This window comes from Pecten maximus, chromosome 5 (assembly GCF_902652985.1).
Source record: "Pecten maximus chromosome 5, xPecMax1.1, whole genome shotgun sequence".
NCBI classification, from domain to species: domain Eukaryota; kingdom Metazoa; phylum Mollusca; class Bivalvia; order Pectinida; family Pectinidae; genus Pecten; species Pecten maximus.
Window position 1 is genome coordinate 35,015,385 of NC_047019.1, and position 24,188 is coordinate 35,039,572.

The 24,188-nt window shown below is 38.3% G+C and overlaps 1 protein-coding gene across 1 annotated transcript in view; it reads left to right on the plus strand.

The window, feature by feature from the left end:
• LOC117327886 (oxygen-dependent coproporphyrinogen-III oxidase-like) overlaps positions 1-21,740 on the plus strand; it is a 52,732-nt gene extending 30,992 nt beyond the window's left edge. The window contains exons 10-14 of the mRNA XM_033885115.1: positions 692-803; positions 3,266-3,345; positions 14,895-14,974; positions 16,857-16,986; positions 18,820-21,740. Of these exons, the coding sequence (XP_033741006.1) occupies positions 692-803; positions 3,266-3,345; positions 14,895-14,974; positions 16,857-16,986; positions 18,820-18,906 (489 nt within the window). The 3' untranslated portion in view covers positions 18,907-21,740. The remainder of the gene's footprint in view (positions 1-691; positions 804-3,265; positions 3,346-14,894; positions 14,975-16,856; positions 16,987-18,819) is intronic.
• The last annotated feature ends 2,448 nt before the right edge of the window (positions 21,741-24,188 follow it).

The window sequence follows — 24,188 nt, forward strand, 5'->3', positions numbered from 1 at the left end:
TGGGGTGAAGGGCTACCAATTTTGTTAAAATAAATGATCTTGACTTACATTAAAGGTCACAGGGGTGAAATCAGCTTAAATCTGTAAACAATAATTTTGTGATAGCCAAGAGCCTCCGATACCTGATATTAGGTCAATAGAATGCTGGAATGAAGGACTAGAAAATTTATTAATATGAATAAACCTAGCTTACTATGATATTTGAATAAAGAGGTAATCAGCATAGTATCTGTAGAAATGACCTCAATCAACTGCAAAGTTGCTGTAGAGCCAGGTGAGCGATACAGGCCCATTGGGCCTCTTGTTTTTGGTATAATATGGGTAGTAATCTTAATACTGGGCTGTAATCTAAGTGTTTTATGTTGTAAATATTTGTTTTCTGTAACGAGTTGTCTATTGTATTTCAAGTCATTTGTTTTCCCTTTATGTAAGTATAAGTTCTCGATCAAACTTTGGGTGGTCCACAGGGCGAGTTGGGTGCAGTTTCTACTTAAACTGGGCCCATCACCCTCCTGTTACATCAGAAATTGTTCATTCATGGAAAGTGACAGGAATTCTTTGTGGCGTTTGGATCTTGCCATCACCGACAAATCACATGAAGAACTAAACTAATATAGCACCTGTCGTAGTGTTCAAGTTCCAGAAAAGAGTTTTCTTGTGCTGATTGTCCGATTTGTTTTGCTATTTACAGGATGTTGTACATTTCCACAAGACTCTGAAGACAGCCTGTGACAAGCACAGTAAAGACTACTATCCAAAGTTTAAAAAATGGTGTGATGATTACTTCACTATCAAACATCGTGGTGGGTATACCCATGTAGTATAGACATCAGAATGCAGGTGTTCCTAGTCTCTGATACAGGGGTAGTTATGTTCTTTTGGGTTTGTTAATGTTCATCATACTCTCCATCATGGATGACTGATAAAGACATCAAAATTACCATATTATAATCTTTTTATTACTTGTTTTTGTAATTAGTGGCATTTAATTTTTTTTAAATCAATACTATAATGTCACAAATAGAATTTAAGTTTTCTTTATTTTAAATCATTAACAATTTCCATGCCCTGACTTATGTACATGTACTGCTGAAATGTATGAAAAAAATTAGAGCCAGTTTTATTCTGCTGATAAGAAAAAAGGGGGAAGGTTAGCGGCACGGTATCTTTAATCATCTTATATCAATATGCTGAGGGAAAGTGGATGGTATGATTTGCCAAGAACATTTCACATCTTATAGGAGTGAGGTGTTGTGCAATTAAACTCCTAGTATATCTCACCTCCTTGCTGGTTGTTCAGGTGTTAATTAAATAATATATCGCTCACATGAATAATAATGTGGGAGTATTAGGGTATGGCATAGACTATAAAATAAATATTTTTGCCTGAAAATGTCTCTGGTTTTGCAACTTGGTTGTCTGTATTGATTAATTTTTATAGAGTTAATGCCCTTTGATTTGTAGGTCATCTGACCGTGCGCTGTCAGACTTTAACTTTCAAAATGCTTGTCCTCCTTAACCCCAAAGCGGATAACTACCAAATTTGGTATGAATCATCATTGGGGTATCTGACCCCTGGGGCCTGGGTGGTGGGGCCCAAAAAGGGAAACTTATTTAAAATTTTAGGTCATCTTACGGTAAATTTTTAGGTCATCTTACCCAAAATGTCAGGATGACCTATAGCCTTTGAGTTTTGTTCATTGTGCCCCGTACGTAAGATTTTTTTTTTTCAAAACGCTTATCCTTCTTAACCACAAGGCGGATTACTACCAAATTTGAATTAAAAACATCATAGGGGAAAGGCGATAATATTTGATATAAATGAGGTTGTTTCGACCCATGGGGACTGGGGACAGAGGTGCGTGGCCCTAAAAGGAAAACTTTGGTGAATATTTGCTGTTAAACAATATTCCTCGTCAATCCTTGGGGGAATTATATCCAAATTTGGTGTGAAACATCATTTGGGAAGGGCAATTATATTTCATATAAATGAGGCTAGTCTGACCACTGGGGCCCAAGTGGCGGGGTCCCAAACTGGAACTTTGATAATTTTTGCTCTACTCCTCTTTAACCCTTGGGTGGATTACAACCAAATTTGTATTGAAACATGATTGGGGGAAGGCAGTATTATTTTGTATAAATGAGGCCTGTGTGATTCCTTGGGCCAGTGGGGTGGGGCTCAAAAGGGGGATCTGTCCTGAAATTTTGATTTAAAGCTCTTTCTTAAACTGTAAGTGAAATACAACCAAATTTGGTGTGAAACTTCATTTGGGTAGACCAATCAAATTTTATATTAATGAGGCTGGTATGACCGATTGAGGCCCCAAGTGATGTGGCCTCATAGATAGCAGAGTACAGTAAAAATGCCCAATTCTGAAAAATACAGCATATATTTTAGATATTTGAACATAGCAAGTTAACCCTACATATTGCCTATAATGAAGTATATATATTTGTTATCTATGTGGCATTTTACTGTTAACAAAAATTGATTTTAAATCATTAACAATTTCCTTGTCCTGACTTATGTACTGCTGAAAAGTATGAATTAGAGGCAGTTTTATCTTGCTAATAAGAAAAAAGAAGGAGGGTTAGTGGCACGGTAACTTTAATCATCTTATATCAATATGCTGAGAGAAAGTGGATGGTATGATTTGCCAAGAACATTTCACATCCGTGGGAGTGAGGTGTTGTTGTGCAATTAAACTCTCTGTTTGTCTCACCACCTGGCTGGTTGTTAACATGTAAATTAAATAAATATGTCCCTTAGATAAACAATAATGTGATAACGTGGGAGTGTTAGGGTATGGCATAGTCTGCTGGGTTATATTTTTGCCTGAAGATGTATGAGGTTTTGGAACTTGGTTGTCTTTATTATCATAATATATATAGTAATAATTTCTGTAGGGACATTAAGATTTTATGAATATTCACAGAGTTAATGCCCTTAGATTTTTTCAGCGTCTTCATTTTGTTTGGATAACTCTCGGGTTTTCACTGACCTCTTTGATTTCTTATCACAGATATTTGTACTTTCTTCAGCAACATTTCTATTTGACAATTCTCTTTCTTACAATTGCATATTTCATGCGTTTTTGATACAAGATTGATTATTTTTGCGTGAAATTAATGTAAGGTTTTTTGCTTCTTTTGTCACAGAACTATTATTTTCATTTACATGCTTTAATGAGATTCTTTTAGACCAGTCACTGTTAAAAAGACAGCTTGGTAACATGATCTAGCACAATTCTGTAAAATGTTCCAGGTGAGAAGAGAGGTGTTGGGGGCATTTTTTTTGATGACTTGGATAATGGAGCACAAGCAGATATTTTTAAGTTTGTAACGGTAAGTCATTAAGTTTTTTCTCTGGAATTTCTGTGTTAGATGTATTAACTTTTTCGTGTGAACATAATAACTTGAGAAAATATGAAAAAATTTTGATCAAAATTAGTCTGCAGTCTAATAATGGTAAAACCTTGGACAAATTTGACAATGGGTCTGATTGTAACGTACAGAGTTATGGCCCTTTGTAGTTTTGCTGCTTTTGGACCTTGTGAAGAAGATGACTACACTAAATATGAATAGATTTTCGTGAAAGTTTTTATGCAGCCTTATATTAATGATATCTCGCACAAGTTCAACATTTGGGACGATTCAATTGTACCTTACAGAGCTATGGCCTTTGTAGTTTTGCTACTGTTTGACATTGTGAAGAAGATGACTACACTAAATATGAACAGATTTTCATGAAAGTTATTATGCAGTCTTATATTAATGAGATCTTGCAAAAGTTCAATATTTAGGGTGAATAATTGTACCTTACAGAGCTATGTTCCTTTGTAGTTTTCAGCTCACCTGGCCCGAAGCGCCGATGAGCTTATGCCATGGTGCAGCGTCCACCGCCCGGTGTCCGTCAACATTTCCTTTCAATCCCTACTAGTCCTGTACGCCTGAATGGATTTTGATAAAATTTGGTCTGGAGCATTATTGGGCAAAGGGGATCAAACATTGTATAAACGGAGGGTGTGGCTCCCCTGGGGCCAGAGGGGCGGGCCCCAATAGGTGAAATTGAGTTAAGTCCTTTAAATCCCTACTAGTCCTGAACACTTGTATGGATTTTGATGAAATTTAGTCTGGAGCATTATTGAGGAAAGGGGATCAAATGTAAATGGAGGATGAGGCTCCCCTGGGGCCAGAGGGGATGGGGCCCAATAGGGGAAATTGAGGTAAATCCTTTAAATTGCTGCTAGTTTAAACCCTTGAGATCCCCACCCTACAACCATGTATAGCATTGTTGGGCATAAAGAGATAAACACAATCCTGTTATAGATATAGGCCCTGGGGTCTTTCCCCACCCCTAGGGACTAGTTTCTTTGATATATCTTTGAAACCATTGGTAACCCCACTCTATAAGCATGTATATCATTGTTGGTCATAAAGAGATAAACACAATACTGATCTAAAAATAGGCCATCGAGTCCTCCCAACCCCTAGGGACTTAGTTTCTTTAATATCACCTCTGAGATTTAGCTCTCTTTTGTTTGGGAAGGTAGTGTGCAGCCACGGGTAGAAGGGCTAAATTTGGAAGGCAAGCTGTTGTCTCATTGATGTCATGATGTCAACCCATTTTTGCTTAATGCCGAGCTGCAAAGTGGCAACGACTGCTCTTAATTAATTTGCCAAATATCCATGGTGCAAAATTATTTTTGCTGCCAAACAGGAAAGATATGAATATTCAGAGAAAGTGGACCTTGCTGATCTTTACTGGCCCCCGAACAAAATTTGGCAAATTGCTTTCGTCATTTTGTGGACAGGAAACCCACACAGAGGAGTCATACCCAAAATTGTTCCCTTACATTAACTGGAGTTTATACCAAAATGTATTTGCCCATTAGTATTGTTTTGTGTACTGGATTTTCAAGATAAACTGTTATTGTTTAAATAACTACATTTTAAGTAAAACTGAGGTGTGTTAAACAAGTCTGAAACACATCAAGCTAATAGTTTTACTTCTACTAGGTCCCTGCATCATACTTAAAAGTTGAGAAAATTTATGAATGGATTTCAATGAAATTTGGTATACTGGGTGCTTTATATCAAGATGATCTGGAACAATTTTCGCATTTGGACTGATCTGATCGTAATAATTATGTCCCTGTGTGGTTTAAGTCTAGGGTCATGATATTGGGCCAGTAGCAAGTTGATTCATATGAATGGCCTTGGCCTACTTTCGAGCCACAGGTGTTAAATATCTTAAGCCTTCAAGTAAAAATCATTTATCAGTAGACATATCAGAACCCTTGTGACCAATAAGGCCCATCGGTCTCTTGTTATTGTTAGATGTTGTGTGATTTAGACATCTGCTTGTAGTGATTGAAAACCAGTATTTTAACTCCAGAATGGCTTCACTCACCAGGGGACCTCGGAATTGGGTCATTGACTGCAAAAGACATTACAGCTTTACTGTCTGTCATATTTAATGAAAATATCAGCCTGTGGTACGTGAGAATCAGAATCTAAATTCAAGAATGGGCTGACTACCCGGGAGGCTGAGGTAAGGGGTCATAAGGGGTCACAGAGTGCAACAAAAGCAGTTCTATCTTTCCATTGTGGTTTACATTGCTCAGGTGGCCATTTGGTCAATTTCCTCTTGTCTACCCTAATTGTACACATAAATTATCACCAGTACTAATTCATAGCATCAAAAATACAGTAAGATCACCTTATAGGACAGATTCTTAGCTCACCTGGTCCGAAGGACCAAGATGAGCTTATGCCATACCCCCGCATCTGTTATCAGGCATCCGGCATCCGTGCGTCCCGGCCGTCCGTCCCTTCCTCTGTCTGTCTGTCAACCAACAATTGACTTCTTCTTCATAATCGTTGATCGAAATTGAACAAAATTTGACTGATAGTATCATTATTGGGTGGGGACTAGAAATTGTACAAATGGTGAGGCTGACCCCCCTGGGGGCTGAGGGGCGGGGCCAAAATGGGTCAATTTGGTTAAATTAATATAAATGACTTCTTCTTTGAAAATAAACAATGGATATCACTCATATTTGACTGGTAGCATCGTTATGGGGTAGGGATCCAAAATTGTACAAATGGTTGGGCTGACCACCTGGAGGCCTGAGGGACGCACCCAAAAGGGGTCAATTTGGCTAAATTGATGTAAACAACTTCTTCTCTGGAACTAAGCAATGGATATCACTCATATTTGTCTGGTATCATTGTTATGTGGTTGGGATTCAAATTTGTACCTATGGTGAGGCTGATTTCCCGGGAGCCTGATGGGGTACCATCACCAGGCTTTGAGCAATTGTATGAATTCAAAACAGAAAAGAATGTACAAACATCAACAAACATCATTGCATTGTATTTATTTTACAAAGTAATCACATAACATTGTTCTCCTCAAATGCATATTTTACAAGTAAACATCAAACAAGTTTATCTCAACACATTCTTTCCAGGAGCCACATTTCTTCCATGAACATTTTTTTCTGTTATCAAGTACATTTTGTGTTGAACTAAACTTACTCGTTATGATCAGATTAACTTCTTCAATCAGAATTTAGGATAAAGCTAATTGAGATGTAGCTTTTTACACTAATCAATTCCTTGAACAATATAAAAAAATGTTTTCATACATTGATTCCAATGAGAGACATGGGACCGTATAGCCGGTTATTTTTGTGGGTCTTAATTTTCATGATTTTTACTTAAAATGAGGAAATTAAATTTACACGGTTTAAGTTTTCCCTATCCAGAAATATGATAGTATTTTATTTTCGTGGATAATGTCACTTTTATTTTTTGCAGTAAATGGCCTATTATCCTGTTATGTCTATCATTGAAGATAACTTTCTGATGTAACTTGCATCACAACAAAGATAGGTACAGAGTTTTCCCTGTATATTCAAAATAATAATCATATAGGTAAACTTATTTACGTTGTATTGGAATTCTTGTTACCGTTGTCATATTCTTTCAGTTATTAGGGCACTGCATCGAGAGATGCGGGTGCCCTATAGTAATCAGGTTGTCCGTCCGTCCGGCCCTCCGTCCGTCCGTCTGTCCGGTTTTTTTCTTCTGCACAAAAATGATTGAAGGAGATGAAGGATTTGTATCAAATTGGAACTGATGATTCCTCATGCATCCTAGATCAGATGTGTAGTATTTCATGCAAATCGAATTCAAAATGGCTGTTAGGCGGCCATATTGGATTTTAACATTAACATGAAAATACTGGATCTTTGTTGTTTTTAACTGTTCACTATTCGATTATGCAAAGTTGTCAAGAAATAAACCAAGAGTTAACTGACAGAATGATCAAACTCATAGTTCAAGGTCACAAGTTCAAAGGTCAACGGTCAAGGTCATCCTGGGTCGGCTTCAAAATGCCAGGTAATCGACCCTTTTGGATTTTAGCAGTCAAAACAATTTTGACATTTTCTTATCAATGAATGATCTTGTTTTTGATATGCTTTTATATAAATTTGAAACATTAGTTATAGCAGATTGCAGAATTGTTTATTAGGGCCCCGCATCAAAGATGCAGTGCCCTATAGTAATCAGGTTGTCTGTCTGTCCGTCTGTCCGTTTTTTTCTTTTGCGCCAAATTATTGACAAGAGTTGGAGGATTTCGGTGAAAATTGGTACATAGTGGTATTTAGGGAAGCCAAACACAATGGTACCACTTACAAAATCGTCTGTTGCCATGGTAACAAATGGAGGTTTCTGATTGGTTGAAATTTCGATATTGTTCGATTTCGGTGAAAATTGGTACATAGTGGTATTTAGGGAAGCCAAACACAATGGTATCACTTATGAAACCGTCTGTTACCATGGTAACAAATGGAGGTTTCTGATTGGTTGAAATTTCGATATTGTTCGATTTCTGTGAAAATTGGTACATAGTGGTATTTAGGGAAGCCAAACACAATGGTACCACTTACGAAACCGTCTGTTGCCATGGTAACAAATGGAGGTTTCTGATTGGTTGAAATTTTGATATTGTTCGATTTCGGTGAAAATTGGTACATAGTGGTATTTAGGGAAGCCAAACACAATGGTACCACTTACGAAACCGTCTGTTGCCATGGTAACAAATGGAGGTTTCTGATTGGTCAAAATTTCGTTATTGTTCGATTTTGGTGAGAGAATTGGTATATAGGGGTTTTGAGGGAACAATGGTTCACCTTTCCAAAACCTGTGTTGTCATGGGAATGAAACAGAGGCTTCTGATTGCGGCGAAAATTGGTACATACAGGTATTGAGGGAAGCCGATTTTCGATGATGTAACATTTTACATATTGACATAAAACCACAATACACACATACATATACAATACTATTACAGTCTTCCATTAGCATAATTTATGACTTATGCAAAGTTGGTCACAATCAAACAAGATATCAACTGACCAAAGTTCAAAGTCAATGGGTCATATGTTAAGGTCGGATTGACATTTTTTAAATGGTATTAAAGATTTTGTTATGACATTATGAAGGTAAGTTGGTGTCAAGCGACCAAATTTTGAAGTTGATTGGGTCTAAATATAAAAAGTTTTAAAACAAAAAAAGGTGAAAAAAGTACTGGTTTGGATTTCGTATACCTCAAATGACAAAAAAAGGACATTATTAAAATATTTTAAAAAATCCTTTTTTTCTCCCCTTTTCTTCACATTTGGTATGTTTTGTTTTTCAGAAAACCCTCTCAAGTTTACCTTATTAGAATAACTGCATTGAGTTTATATCAGTTTGTGTGCTCCTTGATATTAGATTTGAAACAAATTTGAAAAGTATAATGCTTGTAGAATTCTTTTACCTAGCTTTTCCATACAATAATAATAAGCAGTATTGTCAGTGGCCCTATTAATGCTAACATTAATAAAACAATAGCAAAGGTTAATCAAAAACATATATCTAATAGTTTCATGTCAGTATATTACAATCAGTGTTTTTCCTGGGTATTTTTACAGTGCACAGTGTATTCCTAAAAACGAAACTGGGAATTTTTTCATGGATTGTGAAAAGTCGTCATACAAATGTTATTTGGAATTTTCGAGTTGATTTTGGGAAAAAATCAGGCTAAAACGCATTGAGAATGGGGTCGTTTGGCGCACCCAGTTATATAGGCAGGAAAAACACTGACAATAATTATTACATTTACCCTGAAGGGTCAGACACATAGCGGGGCCCTTTCTGACGTGTCAGTGTTCTAGTTGTTTATTATGTACAGTAACACTATTGAATTGTTCTCAGTTTATCATAAACATCAATGTATCACCTGTATTCACCACTGATCTAAGTGTACACCTGTACAGATTACCCAATCTCAGTGTACACCTGTACAGGTTACCCAATCTCAGTGTACACCTGTACAGATTACCTGATCTCAGTGTACACCTGTACAGGTTACTCGCTCTCAGTGTACACCTGTACAGGTTACCCAATCTCGGTGTACACCTGTACAGCTTACCTGATCTCAGTGTACACCTGTACAGATTACCCGATCTCTGTGTACACCTGTACAACTTAACCGATCTCAGTGTACACCTGTACAGCTAACCTGATCTCAGTGTACACCTGTACAGCTAACCCGATCTCAGTGTACACCTGTACAGCTTACCCGATCTCAGTGTACACCTGTACAGCTTAACCAATCTCAGTGTACACCTGTACAGATTACCCGATCTCAGTGTACACCTGTACAGCTTACCCGATCGCAGTGTACACCTGTACAACTTAGCCGATCTCAGTTTACACCTGTACAGCTTACCCGATCTCAGTGTACACCTGTACAGCTAACCTGATCTCAGTGTACACCTGTACAGATTACCCGATCTCAGTGTACACCTGTACAGCTTACCCGATCTCAGTGTACACCTGTACAGCTTAACCAATCTCAGTGTACACCTGTACAGATTACCCGATCTCAGTGTACACCTGTACAGCTTACCCGATCGCAGTGTACACCTGTACAACTTAGCCGATCTCAGTTTACACCTGTACAGCTTACCCGATCTCAGTTTACACCTGTACAGCTTACCCGATCTCAGTTTACACCTGTACAGATTACCTGATCTCGGTGTACACCTGTACAGATTACTCGATCTCAGTGTACACCTGTACAACTTACCTGTATGTGTCAATTATGTTTGGGTTCCTCAACCTTTTTCAATAGAGACATTCTTTACTACATGGGTATTTCTGTAGGTGCAGATTTCCTGATTACTATATTTAACAATCTAAACAATGGCAGAACATGGGATATATATCATCGTGACTCAATAGGATGTTATTCTAAAATATAAGTCTTCTGTGTCATAAAAGTTTACAAACAACTTTTTTTAACAGTCATACTTTTTTAATTCAATATAAACATGCTTGCTAGTGAGGATGCTGATATCGTCATTTATATCGGGAATACTATTTATGCTTGTTACATGGATAAAATTTTCACAATCACATCTATGAATTAGTGAAAATGCCATCTCCTTATTTTCCAAAATTGTTTTTATCCAGAATTATTTATTTCACATTACCTGTATTGATATTGCTTTGTGAAGTTTATCTTGAATTTGACAATTTTGTAAATATAGACATTTCTCAAATTCATATATTGAAAGTAAACCCATAGATAATACACTAGTGCCAAAGGAAATTATGTCATGTGAAAACTGTTCTCATAATGCAGAACTGATGTCCTCATATTACAGAACTGGTGTCCTAGCTAATATAACAGTCCTGGTGTCCTCATATTACAGAACTGGTGTCCTCATATTACAGAACTGGTGTCCTCATATTACAGAACTGATGTCCTCATATTACAGAACTGGTGTCCTCATATTACAGAACTGATGTCCTCATATTACAGTCCTGGTGTCCTCATATTACAGTCCTGGTGTCCTCATACTACAGAACTGGTGTCCTTATAGTATAGAACTGGTGTCCTTATAGTATAGAACTGGTGTCCTTATATAACAGTCATGGTGTCCTCATATTACAGAACTGGTGTCCTCATATAACAGAACTGGTGTCCTCATATTACTGAACTGGTGTCCTCATATTACAGAACTGGTGTCCTCATATTACTGAACTGGTGTCCTCATATTACAGAACTGGTGTCCTCATATTACTGAACTGGTGTCCTCATATTACAGTCCTGGTGTCCTCATACTACAGAACTGGTGTCCTTATAGTATAGAACTGGTGTCCTTATAGTATAGAACTGGTGTCCTTATATAACAGTCATGGTGTCCTCATATTACAGAACTGGTGTCCTCATATAACAGAACTGGTGTCCTCATACTACAGAACTGGTGTCCTCATACTACAGAACTGGTGTCCTCATATTACAGAACTGATGTCCTCATATTACAGAACTGGTGTCCTCATATAACAGAACTGGTGTCCTCATACTACAGAACTGGTGTCCTCATATTACAGAACTGGTGTTCTCATATTACTGAACTGGTGTCCTCATATTACAGAACTGATGTCCTCATATTACAGTCACGGTGTCCTCATATTACAGAACTGATGTCCTCATATTACAGTCCTGGTGTCCTCATATTACAGAACTGATGTCCGCATATTACAGAACTGGTGTCCTCATATTACAGGATACTACTCATATGAAGACACCTGTATCTTCATATTTCAGCACTTTCACATCCTCATAGTTGAAGATAGCCCAAAGGATGTTGTCAGACTGGATACCCAGGGCTACGGGGCTATTTGTCCAGTCCACTAGCAAGGTTTTGATTAAACGACCCTCTCCACTCACCAGCATGATACAGTCGTTGTTGAAATCTGCGATGATTAGGTCCCCTTTGCTGTCATATGAAAGAGACCAGGGCTCGAATGGTGTTGGTCTGAGAAGAGAATCATCCGGAAGTTTCTTGGTTTTACGACGGTAGTAGAACAACAAATTGAGTTGGTTGTCCATCACAGCGACTCGTGGTTTGCCTTTGCCATCATCTTCTATCCAATCAAAATCTGCCACGGCTACATTTCGTGTGATACGGCATTGCGTAATGCTGCGAGGAGTAACGACAATCCTCTCCCCTTCTCGATCAATTGTGGCTGCGTGGATGACCTTTCCCTGGAGGTTATAAAGCCTTATCTCCTTAGTCATTCCCACTAGCACTTTGTTGTCAGTTGTACAGCAAAGACACCATGGCTCACGGCTGCACTTGAAGCGGAGACGTGGCTCTTTGGCCAGCGTTGTTGTCAGCTCACGAATAGAGTTGTCGTCTCGGCTACACATCCACAGATTGTTTGTTGTTGGGGATTTGGCAATGTCCCATACCTCAACTGACATCTTCATCTGTTGCTTCACCTCTCCTGCCTGGTTAAGAAGTAAGAGTCGCTTCCCTTCCCAGTGCGATACCCATGCATGGTCCGATATGGGACAAATCTTACTTATTTCATACAGGTAGTTGAACTCGGATAATGTTTGGATCTCCTCATATAGCGTTGACCTAATGGACTGTGCATCTGCTGATTGGTCATCTACTGCTGCCTCACTTTGAACCTCTGCCAGTGCCAGTTCATCACCAGTTTCGGATGGCTCGTTAGGTTCTTGGCCCATGTCTGGTTTGATCCTGATTGTACCAAAGGCAGTCTCTATCAGCTCTTGGGGATAGTTTATTGGCTCGAACACAGGCACTCGCATACGTGGAAAGTAGGGTAGGTTGAATGCTCCGTGTATGTCTCGCTCTGTATCATAAACCTGGACGTTACTGCCGACACGCATCGCTTTGTTACAGTCGTGGAGTAGGGAGCTGATCGTGGCGTACATGGTAACCAACTCTTTCTTGTATTTGTGTAGCAGGTCCATGGTTTCTGTCTCCAACTTTTCCACAGTTTGTATAAACTGCTTTGTCATATTGTCAACTTCCTCTTTCAGCTTGGCATTATGCTGACGTATTTTGTAGATGATATTTGGAAACAGTTTTCTTTTCTCATCCAGTATACCCTCTACATACCTCATTTCTGCTTTAATCTTTTGCTGTTCAATTTTCTCAGCCTGATTGACGAAGATTTGAATCTTTTTTCGTTGCCTGATGGCGACAAGTTCATCAAGAGATGACACTTTATGCCCCTTGTGTCTGGTCTGAAGACATTTAGAACAAATCAGTTCCCCATTACATGCAACTTCCTTACAGAAATACACAGTCTCCTTACCTTTATGGAAGGGGCAAAGTGCACTCCCCTTCTCCCTCACAGGAAGGGGTAATGGTCTCCGACTGGCCATTTGGCATTAACTGAATCCTTTAGGAATTCAAATATACCACTTTATGTGGCACTTTGAAATAATTTTCCTCAAATAAAATCCTTCTATTTGTCTTTGAAGAAGTGTTTATACACATTGATACCTAAATGTTTACCACATGCTTGGTCCTTTGGAATGAAGTAATTTCTCAATTGTCAAATGTATGTATACTGCACTTACAGTCGGTATCTCTGGGCACCAAGGATATGACAATAGACATTCTAACAATAGATAAACCATTCAACCCTTCAGTGTGTAATGGAATTGCTCATTCTTTTGTTATGTATACCTATTGTTACAGACACGGGTAGGGAATGGAGTGTCTAATAAAACAGTTATAATAAGTTAATGGGTACACAATCAAATTGTATATAGGTATTGTCTTCTTTTATAATTATGTACCTGAATTCTAGGTACATCAGACTTAAACAGTGGATATTTAAATCAAAGAGATTGCTATCTAAATAATTCTGTTGCTCAATTAGGCATACATACAACTCGGATATTTAAATACCCTTTTTTTACACTATATGACAAGGCAAACAGTAAACATTGAATTAGAAATTATCTTGTAGGCTATCTGGCATATGAAAGAGCAAATGGGATATACATACAGCGTTTGTGTTTGGTTTTCCCAATTCATTTTGCGTTTCGTCCGCATTTGAAAGGAACGTTAAACGCTTCAGGGTCTGTAGTAATCAGTTTATAGTTGTTATTTTTCACAAAATGGTTATCTGAGACAAATATTTTACAGAAACAATATGTCGGTTTACAGGGACATGTTAACGGTCTATGGTGTATGCTACTGTGTCACCAATGGTGATACTAGTGAAGTCCATGTTTGTTGTTAGGTCCATCCCCTTGTTAATTAGATCTCATGTTTGACTAAGATAAGTACCCTTTGAATTCAAAGGTCTTGCATGGGATTGCTAAACAAGATTGAAGGTCAAAGGTCAAGGTCACTTGCTATAAATGGAAACTTTGGTTTCTGTGCAGTAATTTCAGTTCCCTTCATCTAATTGGACTAACATCATAGTAGAGGATTACTTCTTTTTGTTTGAAGGTTAAAGGGCAAGGTCACTGTTACTATCAATGGAAATGTTATTTTTGTGGATATAACTTCAGTTTCCATGGGGTCATTAAACTAAAATGTCTTACAGTGCTTCTATACTGAAAGCTGTGAAGGTCAAAGGTCAGTAGGTCATCATCACAACAAGACTTCTGTACATTGAGTTTAGTCTAATTGAGTCAAAGGAATTCATACTCTTATTAGTTTTTACTGAAATTAGTTGCTTGAGATTGCAAAATCAAGTCAGAAAGCCAGAATATCAGTGTCAATATTGATACAAAAAAAAAAAAGAAAAATGGTTTCTGTATCATAATGTGGGTTTTACCTTGTGCCAAGATAAGCTTAAACTTCATAAAGTGCTTACATATTGAAATTGTTTGCTTGGGATGATTGTATCTTTAACCAAAGATCATGGTCATCATTATTGGAAAAAGAAAATTTATTTCAGCAAAATGGTATACTAAGCAGAATCACACTGTGCTTCCTACAGAGGCTGTATATACATCATTATAATAGCATTGTAATGTCTAATTGCAGAGCTGTGCTGAAGCTGTTCTTCCATCATACTTACCCATTGTTCAGAAACACAAAAGCGACGGTTATTCTTATGCAGACAGGTAAGCTTTGTCATATTCACATATAAGCATTAAATACTTGCTCAAAGTTCTTTAATAGCCTGATCCTTATGTAAGTCGTTATCTTCTGGAAACTATGAGTATCTAGCAATGATGGAATTCGACCTGAACAGACAAGTTGTCTCACTGATCAACTAGGACATTTGCAAGTTTGCAAGAGTTATTTCCCTTCCAACATTTGTACATTTTTTTGTAGTAGAATTTCAGAGATAAGTTAGATTGTGAGACACAAGTGTTATTTTGCCTCAGACCATAATTGATTTTCCCTCTATGCTACCAAACAGAAATTAAAATATTTCAAAGCATTGCAAACTATTCAAACTGAGCCTACCGAGAGCTGGAATGTAGCTCATGACCTGCATTTAAGAAAGATATTTTCATTTAAATCACTCTATCACCACTCAACTATATCTTTTAAAAGTCGGGAAAATTACAAAACATATGTTTGTCACAAGAACATATATTATACTACAAATTCATGCAAAAGATGTGATCAGTGTTCATATCTCCATTAACTAAGTAAGTAAAAGTTATATAGTAAGAGTTCTAGACTAAGAATTTACTGATATAATATATTCATGTACAATGATGATATTTATTCTGGTCAGTATTATATTATGTAGCTTTTTTTCTAACTAGATATGATATTAATCTATTTTATAAGACCTTATCATACATCCTTTTCTGCCATCACCATGCAAGCAGGCTAATATTGTAGTCAATAAAAACTACTTAACACTCCTAAATTATTATAAGATTTTAGGAAGACGATTTGTTATTCAGTGCTCCACTATAATGCTTTTTATACAGGTGATGTACATGTGATATTTTACATAAAAGTGTGTGGCTTGTGTATAAGAGTTAACTACATGTATATGGTGTTAACGAAGCATGCTTCTTTGATTCCTGTTGTGGAAGATAGGATCATCATACAAGAGACATGGGTTTAATTCCTGTACGAGCACTCTGTAGAAGTCTATCTGTCCTTGTTCTAATTTTAAACTACTAGTATATATGATGTTCATTTTGTTTTTGAAAAATTATATGTAGGCACTGAAATGAATTCAACCAGAGTTAACATTTCATTTAACTTACTACCAGTGTCATTATAATATGGCTGAAGTGTTTCCCTAATTTTCATTGGCCAATTTACTGCTTTCCTCATGAGAACCTATCAGTGAGTAGACCTGTTTGTGCTAAAACAGCTCAGCTACGAAATTCCCTAGGCATTGCAGACCAAGTACGAACTGGTCGGCAATCTTTTACTTTGCACAACAGCCAATCAGAATGCTGGAAACTAAACGAATGTTCGGCATCACTTTGTTGATACCCCAACAACGTTTCGCTACAATAAACGAAGAGGAATTGCAAGATATTTTGAAGAAGAAAGACTTGTTGAACATCCAGAAATATACTTCAAGTGCTTCTCCAGCCATATTTAAGTGCTAAAAGTAGGTCTGCATGCTGACTTTGAAAACTTTAGTCAACATGATTCGGACAGGAGCCTTGGGATTTTTTTTATTTATTTGTTTTAGTTGGCCATATTACAAAACAGTTCTTGCCTTTTGTGTTTGATGTACACGAGACTATACGGACCTGGTCAAGAGTTTGTTAACAGCCGAGGTTAACAAACTCTTGACCAGGTCCGTATAGTCTCGTGTACATCAAACACAAAAGGCAATAATTGTATAATGTTAAGAGGACACATAATATTCAACAATCCATACAATGTTGTGTTAGCTGAAACGCTTTCAAGGTTTTGTGCTTAGTGAGCTGGAGTATGACTAAAGAGTATGAGAGTTATTTCCCCTCTGCCATATGACGACAAGGATCATAGTACTCACTGATTTGTATGTCCCTCTAGGCAGTGGCAGCTATTGAGGAGGGGGCGCTATGTGGAGTTCAACCTTATCTATGACAGAGGAACCAAGTTTGGGCTGATGACACCTGGTGCCAGATTTGAAAGCATACTAATGTCCCTGCCTCTTCATGCAGTAAGTACATGATGTGCCGAAGAGAAATTATTTGACCTTTCATCAGTTTTTATGTAATCAGAGGGCTTAAGGGAGTATTTGTTGAGCTTTATATATGTGGAGAGCTTACTTCGTGTATGTAGAGAATTTAGTGGGGTATTATGTGTAGAACTTACCGAGTATACATGTAGTGCTTCCTGGGAGTATGTGTAGAGCTTACTGGGTGTATGTGTAGAGCTTACTGGGTGTATGTGTAGAGCTTACTGGGAGTATGTGTGGAGCATACTGGGAGTATGTAAAGAGCTTACTGGGAGTATGTGTGGAGCTTACTGGGAGTATGTGTAGAGCTTACTGGGAGTATGTGTGGAGCTTACTGGGTGTATGTGTGGAGCTTACTGGGTGTATGTGTGGAGCTTACTGGGAGTATGTGTAGAGCTTACTGGGAGTATGTGTAAAGCTTACTGGGTGTACGTGTAGAGCTTACTGGGTGTATGTGTGGAGCTTACCGGGAGTATGTGTAGAGCTTACTGGGAGTATGTGTAGAGGTTACTGGTGTATGTGTAACGCTTACTTAGTGTGTTTGTAGAGTTTATTGGGTATATATGTTTAGAGCTTATTGGGAGTACCTGTAGAGCTTACTGGGTGTACATGAAGAGCTTACTGGGTGTATGTGTAGAGCTTACTGGGTGTGTTTGTAGAGCTTACTGGGTGTATGTGTAGAGCTTACTGAGTGTATGTGTGGAGCTTACTGGGTGTATGTGTGGAGCTTACTGGAGTTTGTGTGGAGCTTACTGGGTGTATGTGTAGAGCTTACTGGGTGTATGTGTAGAGCTTAGTGGGTGTATGTGTGGGGCTTACTGGGTGTATGTGTAGAGCTTACTGGGTGTATGTGTAGAGCTTACCGAGTGTATGTGTAAAATTTATTGGGTGTATGTGAAGAGCTTACTGGGTGTATATGAAGAGCTTACTGGGTGTATGTGTAATGCTTACTGAGTGTGTTTTGTAGAGTTTATTGGGTATATATGTTTAGAGCTTATTGGGAGTACCTGTAGAGCTTACTGGGTGTACATGAAGAGCTTACTGGGTGTATGTGTAGAGCTTACTGGGTGTATGTGTAACGCTTACTGAGTGTGTTTGTAAAGCTTACTGTGTTTTTGTATAGAGCTAACCTTGGTGTATGTGTAGAGATATATTACTGGATGTTTTTGTAGAGTTTGCTGAATGTATGCATAGAGCTTAAAGGTTGTATTTGAAGAGCATTGTGTAGAAATTACTGGTTATCTGTGTAGAGCTTGTGTGTGACGTACTGGGTAAATTGGCATATATAGCATGTGTAGAGTTTGCTGGGTATCTGAGTTGAGCTTACTGGTTTTATGTGAAGAGCCTTGTGTAGAGCGTACGTATTAGATGTAATTTTTTGTGTTGATTTGCTGAGTGTGTGTGCAGATCTTACTGGGTGTATATGTAAAGCTAATTGGGTTTCTGTATAGGACTTACCTTGATGTGTTTGTAGAGATATAATACTGGGGTTTTTTTTCTGAGTTAACTGAGTGTATGTGTAGAGCTTTCTAGATATATGTTAAAAGCTTACTAGGTGTATATGTAAAACTTACTGGAAGTATGCATAGAGCTTATTGTGGGTTGTGTATAGCTTACTGTATGTATGTGTAGAGCATGTGTAGAGCTTATTATGGGTTTGTGTAGAGCTTTTTGTATAAGACTTACTCTGTATATGTGAAGAGCTTACTGTATGTATATTTAGAGCTACCTGGAGGTACATGCAGTGCTTATTGCTTGATGTATGTGACTGTTGACCTTGTTTTGATACTTATCCAATACAACTGTATGTTACAGAAATGGGAGTATTGTCACTCCCCCAGTGCAGGGTCCAAGGAGGAGGAGCTCCTGAATGTACTGAAGAATCCACAAGACTGGGTCTGACCCTCAAACTAGGTCATCTGGTATCAGGATAGAATGACATGCTATCATGTGTGTCCTTGAAGCAAGAATTAGTTGCCATGGATACTGATCACCAGGATATGATCAGAGTCAATAGATTTGTCCTCATCACAACATGGACCAGTAGTGATAGTATATGGAGCTGATTGGATGTAACTGGGTTTACAATGGATTTGTCATCATATGAACAGATAATTGGGCTTGACAACCAATAAATTAAAAGCCATGGAACCCAACAAATGAAAAGTTGATGATTGTTCATTATGACAAGCATGTTATCGTCATGTGTCAAAAGTGATTTGAATGAACAGTGGATGATGATCAGACTTTTTATTTTAATCAGAATATTTTTAAATGAAAATGATTTTTTACAGAATGACTATGTGGGAACAATGTGTTTTATATATACAACTTTTCACTCTCTACCTTGGTAGCTGTTACCATGGAAACAGTACGGAAACTTTACCGAAAATTGATGACACTTGACTTGTGCTGCAGAAAGAGATATATACATTATTTTAGAATTGATGCTACATCAAGATGTCTGGAAGATCCATGCACAGACTTGAAATGTACAGAAAGACAATTGATATTGGAGAAATGTTAGTATATTTTTATATCAAATTGTGTTCTGCTAATCCATCCATCCCAGATGCTCACCAAGTATATGTCTCTCTGTCACCTGCAGTGACTGAAGTCCTCCGATACATTACTTCTCTGTGACTACAGTTTCTGAGAGTTTCTTTCTTACTGACTACAGTTGCCAGGTGGATTTCTTCTCATTGACTACAGTTGTCAGATGGATTCCTTCTCATTGACTACAGTTGTCAGGGAGATTCCTTCTCTGTGACTACAGTTGCCAGGTGGATTTCTTCTCATTGACTACAGTTGTCAGATGGATTCCTTCTCATTGACTACAGTTGTCAGGGACATTCCTTCTCTGTGACTACAGTTGTCAGGGAGATTCCTTCTCTGTGACTACAGTTGTCAGGGAGATTCCTTCTGTGTGACTACAGTTGTCAGGGAGATTCCTTCTCTGTGACTACAGTTGTCAGATGGATTCCTTCTCTGTGACTACAGTTGTCAGATGGATTCCTTCTCATTGACTACAGTTGTCAGGGAGATTCCTTCTCATTGATTACAGTTGTCAGGGAGATTCCTTCTCTGTGACTACAGTTGTCAGGGAGATTCCTTCTCTGTGACTACAGTTGTCAGGGAGATTCCTTCTCTGTGACTACAGTTGTCAGGGAGATTCCTTCTCTGTGACTACAGTTGTCAGATGGATTCCTTCTCATTGACTACAGTTGTCAGGTGGATTCCTTCTCTGTGACTACAGTTGTCAGATGGATTCCTTCTCTGTGACTACAGTTGTCAGGGAGATTCCTTCTCATTGACTACAGTTGTCAGATGGACTCCTTCTCTGTAACTACAGTTGTCAGATGGATTCCTTCTCATTGACTACATGCACAGTTGTCAGGGAGATTCCTTCTCATTGACTACAGTTGTCAGATGGATTCCTTCTCTGTGACTACAGTTGTCAGATGGATTCCTTCTCTGTGACTACAGTTGTCAGGGAGATTCCTTCTCTGTGACTACAGTTGTCAGGGAGATTCCTTCTCATTGACTACAGTTGTCAGATGGATTCCTTCTCATTGACTACAGTTGTCAGGGAGATTCCTTCTCTGTGACTACAGTTGTCAGGGAGATTCCTTCTCTGTGACTACAGTTGTCAGGGAGATTCCTTCTCATTGACTACAGTTGTCAGATGGATTCCTTCTCATTGACTACAGTTGTCAGGGAGATTCCTTCTCTGTGACTACAGTTGTCAGGGAGATTCCTTCTCTGTGACTACAGTTGTCAGGGAGATTCCTTCTCTGTGACTACAGTTGTCAGGTGGATTCCTTCTCATTGACTACAGTTGTCAGATGGATTCCTTCTCATTGACTACAGTTGTCAGGGAGATTCCTTCTCATTGATTACAGTTGTCAGGGAGATTCCTTCTCATTGACTACAGTTGTCAGGGAGATTCCTTCTCTGTGACTACAGTTGTCAGGTGGATTCCTTCTCTGTGACTACAGTTGTCAGATGGATTCCTTCTTATTGACTACAGTTGTCAGGGAGATTCTTTCTCAGTGACTGAATTTATTTGGCAGATTCTTTTCAGTGAGTGTGACTGCATGTCTTGGTGACGTTCTGGGAATTAGAATAGACATGTTGCATATTTCTTCTGTTCTGCTAACCATGCATGACATTTTAATTATTCATAGTTTAATTTTTACGTGTTGTTTTCACTATTTCAGAGTTTATTTTTCACATAATATTACATGTTACCTGTCATGAATCTAATGTAATGGTGCTGATCCTGTCTTTTCTGTTTCAACTGGCCAAATTATTTTGGGGCAAAAAGATGTTTTATGGTATGTAAGATTATTAACCAGTACATACTGGGACGAAAGCCATCAAGCATGTGTAAAAACGAATTGCATTGAGCTTTATTTTCAAATTCGTAGAGGTCAAAGGTTCAGAAAAAATTCAGTTTATTTGTTTAGATTTTATGGCCCATCGACAGCTAGCGTCATTTAGGGCCAAATGATATACTATCATTTTATTTGATATAAGAAAAAATTCTAAAAACTAACTATAAATGACTAATTGGAAATAGTGATAATATTTGGCTTTTAGTGCTCCACAGTAATGGACTATCAAGTTTGTTCAATTAGGTGACCTTGACCCGCTTTTTAGATTAATACAGGGGCCTTAAGACCTTGAATTGATATTGGGCCTATAGTGCATTGTACTATCAAGTGTATTCAAAAGAGTAAATTTCCCCTTCTTTAGAGGTGATACAAATTTATTAGAGTATTTAAACATCTTCAGAATAACAAAAATGTCACAGAGGTCAAATATGATAAAATTGTTAAAACAGCTTCCTACAAATTAAGATCTATGATGACAAGAGTATTTGTATTTGGCCTGTAGCTTTGCTGAAATGAAGATCAATCAAATATTTTCAATTAAATGACTGATCCACTTTGAAGACTGCATCAGTCAAGTAAGTTAAAATCTTCCATCAAAGATGTATGATTATGTTATTAGCTCACCTGGTCCGAAGGACCAAGGTGAGCTTATACCATACTGTGGCGTCCGTCGTCCGTCCGTCAACAATTGACTTATTTGACTTCTTCTTAATAACCGCTCATCGGAATTTGAACAAATTTGGTCAGAAGCATCCCTATGGGTAGGGGACTCAAAATTGTACAAATGATGGGGCTGACCCCCTGGGAGCCTCTGGGGCGGGGCCAAAAGGGTCATTTTGGCGCTATTGATATAAACGACTTCTTCTCTGAAACCAAGCAATGGCTATCACTCATATTTGCCTGGTAGCATCACTATGGGGTGGGGATTCAAAATTGTACAAATGATGGGGCTGACCCCCCCAGGGGCCTGAGGGGTGGGGCCAAATGTGGTCAATCTGGCTATATTGATATAAACGACTTCTTCTCTGAAACCAAGCAATGGCTATCGCTCATATTTGCCTGGTAGGATCATTATGGGGTGGGGATTCAAAATTGTACAAATGATGGGGCTGACCCCCCAGGGACCTCAGGGGTCGACATTAACTTTTTTCTGCACTTGTCCCTTCGGACAATTGATAAGATAAATTCACTTGTCCGAATGAAATAATCACTTGTCCTACATGTGTTTCTACTTTCCATCTGTTATGTGTAAACAGCGAGATGATTTATTATAAAGTAGAGGTAAGCACTGCAAGCCATAATTTCGACTCATAATAATTACTAACAACAATAAAACAGCAAGAAAGCATTATTACAAGTTATTTAAGTTTTACTAAACCATCCTTTTTTTACCTAAAAGCAGATGAATGAAGTACTTTAAAATAATTAACATTCATGAAGAACTGTTCGATTAAACTATAAACAAACTTACTATTGTAAAATCATTAAAACATGTCACCGTTTTCTAGGGCACGGTAGTCTGCTTCATCTGTAGCCTCCTTAATTATATCAAAACTGATTCATTTTTATTACGATTCCAGCAGACGGTATCTGTCGTAGTATCAATGCTCTCACATGTTCAGCATTCACATGCGTTTCAAACATACTAGTGATACCGATTACATGTTTTCGAGAGCCCTCGGAAGTCTACCGTCATTTCTATGTAGTTCCGAATGAAGCTTTAATAAGCATGCAACTCACTTCCGTTCGATGGTTAACACAATTATAAAGGAGTTTTTACTCATTTTACAGTGAGTATTGAATCAGTTTTGACTTCAGAATATAACATCAATAAAACACAATGACAGATTTGTTACTTGTCCCGTCGGACAAGTACTTTAATGATTTCACTTGTCCGACATCAATTTCGATTGGTACCGGACAATCGGACAAGCGTTAATGTCGACCCCTGGACCTGAGGGGCGGGGCCGAATGTGGTCAATTTGGCTATATTGATATAAACGACTTCTTCTCTGAAACCGAGCAATGCCTGTCGCTCATATTTGCCTGGTAGCATCACTATGGGGTGGGGATTCAAATTGTACAAATGATGGGACTGACCCCCCCAGGGGCCTGAGGGGCAGGGCCAAATGTACTCAATCTGGCTATATTCATATAATTGACTTCTTCTTTGGAACCAAGCAATGGATATCTCTCATATTTTACTGGTAGCATCACCTTGGGGTAGGAATTTGAAATTGTACAAATGATGGGACTGACCCCCCCAGGGGCCTGAGGGGCGGGGCCAAATGTGCTCAATCTGGCTATATTCATATAATTGACTTCTTCTTTGGAACCAAGCAATGGATATCTCTCATATTTTACTGGTAGCATCACCTTGGGGTAGGAATTTGAAATTGTACAAATGACGGGGCCGACCCCCTGGGGGCTGAGGGGCGGGGCCAAAAGGGGTCAGTTTTGCAGAATTTATATAAATGACTTCTGCTCTGAAACTAAGCAATGGATATCGCTCAAAAGGGGTCAATTTGGCTAAATTGATTTAAACAACTTATTCTCTGAAACTTAGCAATGGTTTGACTGGTAGCATCCTTTTGGCGTAGGAATTCAAAATTGTATAAAGAAAGGAGCTGACCCCCCAGGGGCAGAGGGCAGGGTCAAAAGGGGTCAATTAATCTAAACAAGATCTTCTCTGAAACTAAGCAATGGATATCACTCACATTTGTGTGGTAGCATCCCTATGGGGTCACGCCAAAAGTCAATTTCATTTCATGGATTAATGCACTTCTT